At 50.0% G+C, this 1,715-nt stretch overlaps 1 protein-coding gene across 2 annotated transcripts; it reads right to left on the reverse strand.

Annotated features, from left to right (window-relative positions):
* Positions 1 to 285: 285 nt before the first annotated feature.
* Positions 286 to 1,675, reverse strand: BEX2 (brain expressed X-linked 2). 2 transcript variants are annotated; one of them, XM_012727039.1, is made up of 3 exons: positions 1,516 to 1,675; positions 1,275 to 1,350; positions 286 to 916 (listed from the first exon to the last, which is right to left on the reverse strand). In XM_012727039.1, the coding sequence occupies exon 3, from the start codon at positions 910 to 912 to the stop codon at positions 526 to 528; it is 387 nt and encodes a 128-aa protein (XP_012582493.1). In that variant the 5' UTR covers positions 913 to 916; positions 1,275 to 1,350; positions 1,516 to 1,675; the 3' UTR covers positions 286 to 525. The 2 variants fall into 2 exon arrangements, with proteins under 2 accessions (XP_012582493.1, XP_004685715.1); XM_004685658.2 differs by lacking the exon at positions 1,516 to 1,675 and having other exon boundaries at positions 1,271 to 1,350.
* Between the last annotated feature and the right edge of the window lie 40 nt (positions 1,676 to 1,715).

Raw genomic sequence — 1,715 nt, forward strand, 5'->3', positions numbered from 1 at the left:
AAGCTCACAAACTTACTGTTTCATTAAACACCATAGTATCCCTGGAAGCAGTTATTGCCATCTTGCTGATGACTACAATTTTTAAAGAGATTCTGTCACCAGTGTTTAGTAAGTGCTCATATTAGTTTTATCAGGTAGTTGAGTTCTTTATTAAGTACTTAACTATGTCAGTTGTGAATAAGAGAAAACATTCATAAGTCTATCATAATGAACTTTTATATTTTTGTAGATGGTTTATATAAAATAATGTAAGATTTAAAATTTTAAAAATACGCAGGATTTTTTTTTAAACTGCTTTATTAACATCACAATATATAATGAGCTCTTTCCATGCAATAGGTAAAATGCCCCTGCCGACAGAAACTTACAGACTGGGTCAAAAACACAACATTCAATTAGAGGCTGGTAGTAAGAGACCCAACAAGAAACAAGTTAACATCAGGTTTACAACAAAGGTACATCACAAACATGTATGTTTACGAAGCAGGCGTGTCTCCCTGTTAGCTTCAGGGAAAACAGCGGGATTCAAGGCATAAGGCAAAACTCATCATGATGATCATGGTGAGGGGGGTCAGTGCTAACTGCGCGCAGACTGTGACTGGACTGCTTTTCTCGCAGCTTTTCCATCAGCTGCCTCATCTCCTCCCCAATCCTTTCCACATTCTCCTCTCTCACCCCGGCCTGTGGCTCTCCTTGCCTCTCAGTCACTTCCCACCGATACTGCAGGATGGGCTGCCTAACACGGGGCCGCCTACGGCTTCCTCTAGGCAAAGAATATTCACCAGCTTCCAAAGGAAGGGCCAAGTGCTCTCCTTTATTAGAGTCGTGCTCCTTTTCATCTTTTTTCTCATGCTCCTCCTTGGTACTTTCCATGTTGAGATCTTTTGCCACTTGTTCCTCTTTGGACTCCATTATCCTAGGAGACAAAAGACAAGGGAAGGGATCGAATTTCTGTTGAACTGATCAGCACCGAGGACAGAGGTCCCCACAACTCATCTTTCTGAATGCTAAGTATCAAAGGTTATTTTTTAAATTTCATTTTTCCCACCTAAGAGGTTTCGCGCGCCCTCTAGGGGGCCTCCAATCGGAGCTCTCCCCCCAACCCTCCCTCTCACTCGTTTCCCCTCCCATCCCCCCAAACCCACCATTTTCCCTACAGATCAATTCCACAGGCCTCTGCGGGCAGCAAAATGGAGGACGGTGGTTGGGGAGGTTGGAGGGGGTCTCGGACTGAACTCTATACCCTGCCACCCACCACTGTTCTCCGCACCGACCTGGGCCTATCCTTGCTGTCTCCTCCTCCTCGCGATTCACGATGTGAGGTGCGCCTCGACACTTGGACCCGCAGACCTGCAAAAGCGGGGAGTGGGGGGGGGAGGTCGGACGTGGAGCGGGCAAGTGCTCGGCGTCGACCCGCTGCCTCCAGTACCCTCCCCCATTCCCAACTCCACCGGCCTTTTACCTCCCCTGCCCGGTCTCTTTCCCTGAGTCCCTATTAACAGCTACCGTCTCAACCTTGTCACTGTGGGGGTTCACCATTTTCCTGCAGGAACTTGGGAGTGTCTTCCCGTCGCCCTTTCTTGCGCTGCTGCCCTCCTGCATCCCCGCCCCCCGGGGGCTACTATTCGCGTTCCCAGGAATGCGGGGCGTGGGGCGAGGCGGCCGCGATCCGCCGCTCTGAGCCCCGCGCTGGACGCCGGGATCCGCAGGCCGCC

Source organism: Condylura cristata, unplaced genomic scaffold (genome assembly GCF_000260355.1).
Source record: "Condylura cristata isolate star-nosed mole 26May11 unplaced genomic scaffold, ConCri1.0 scaffold00019, whole genome shotgun sequence".
Lineage (NCBI taxonomy): Eukaryota > Metazoa > Chordata > Mammalia > Eulipotyphla > Talpidae > Condylura > Condylura cristata.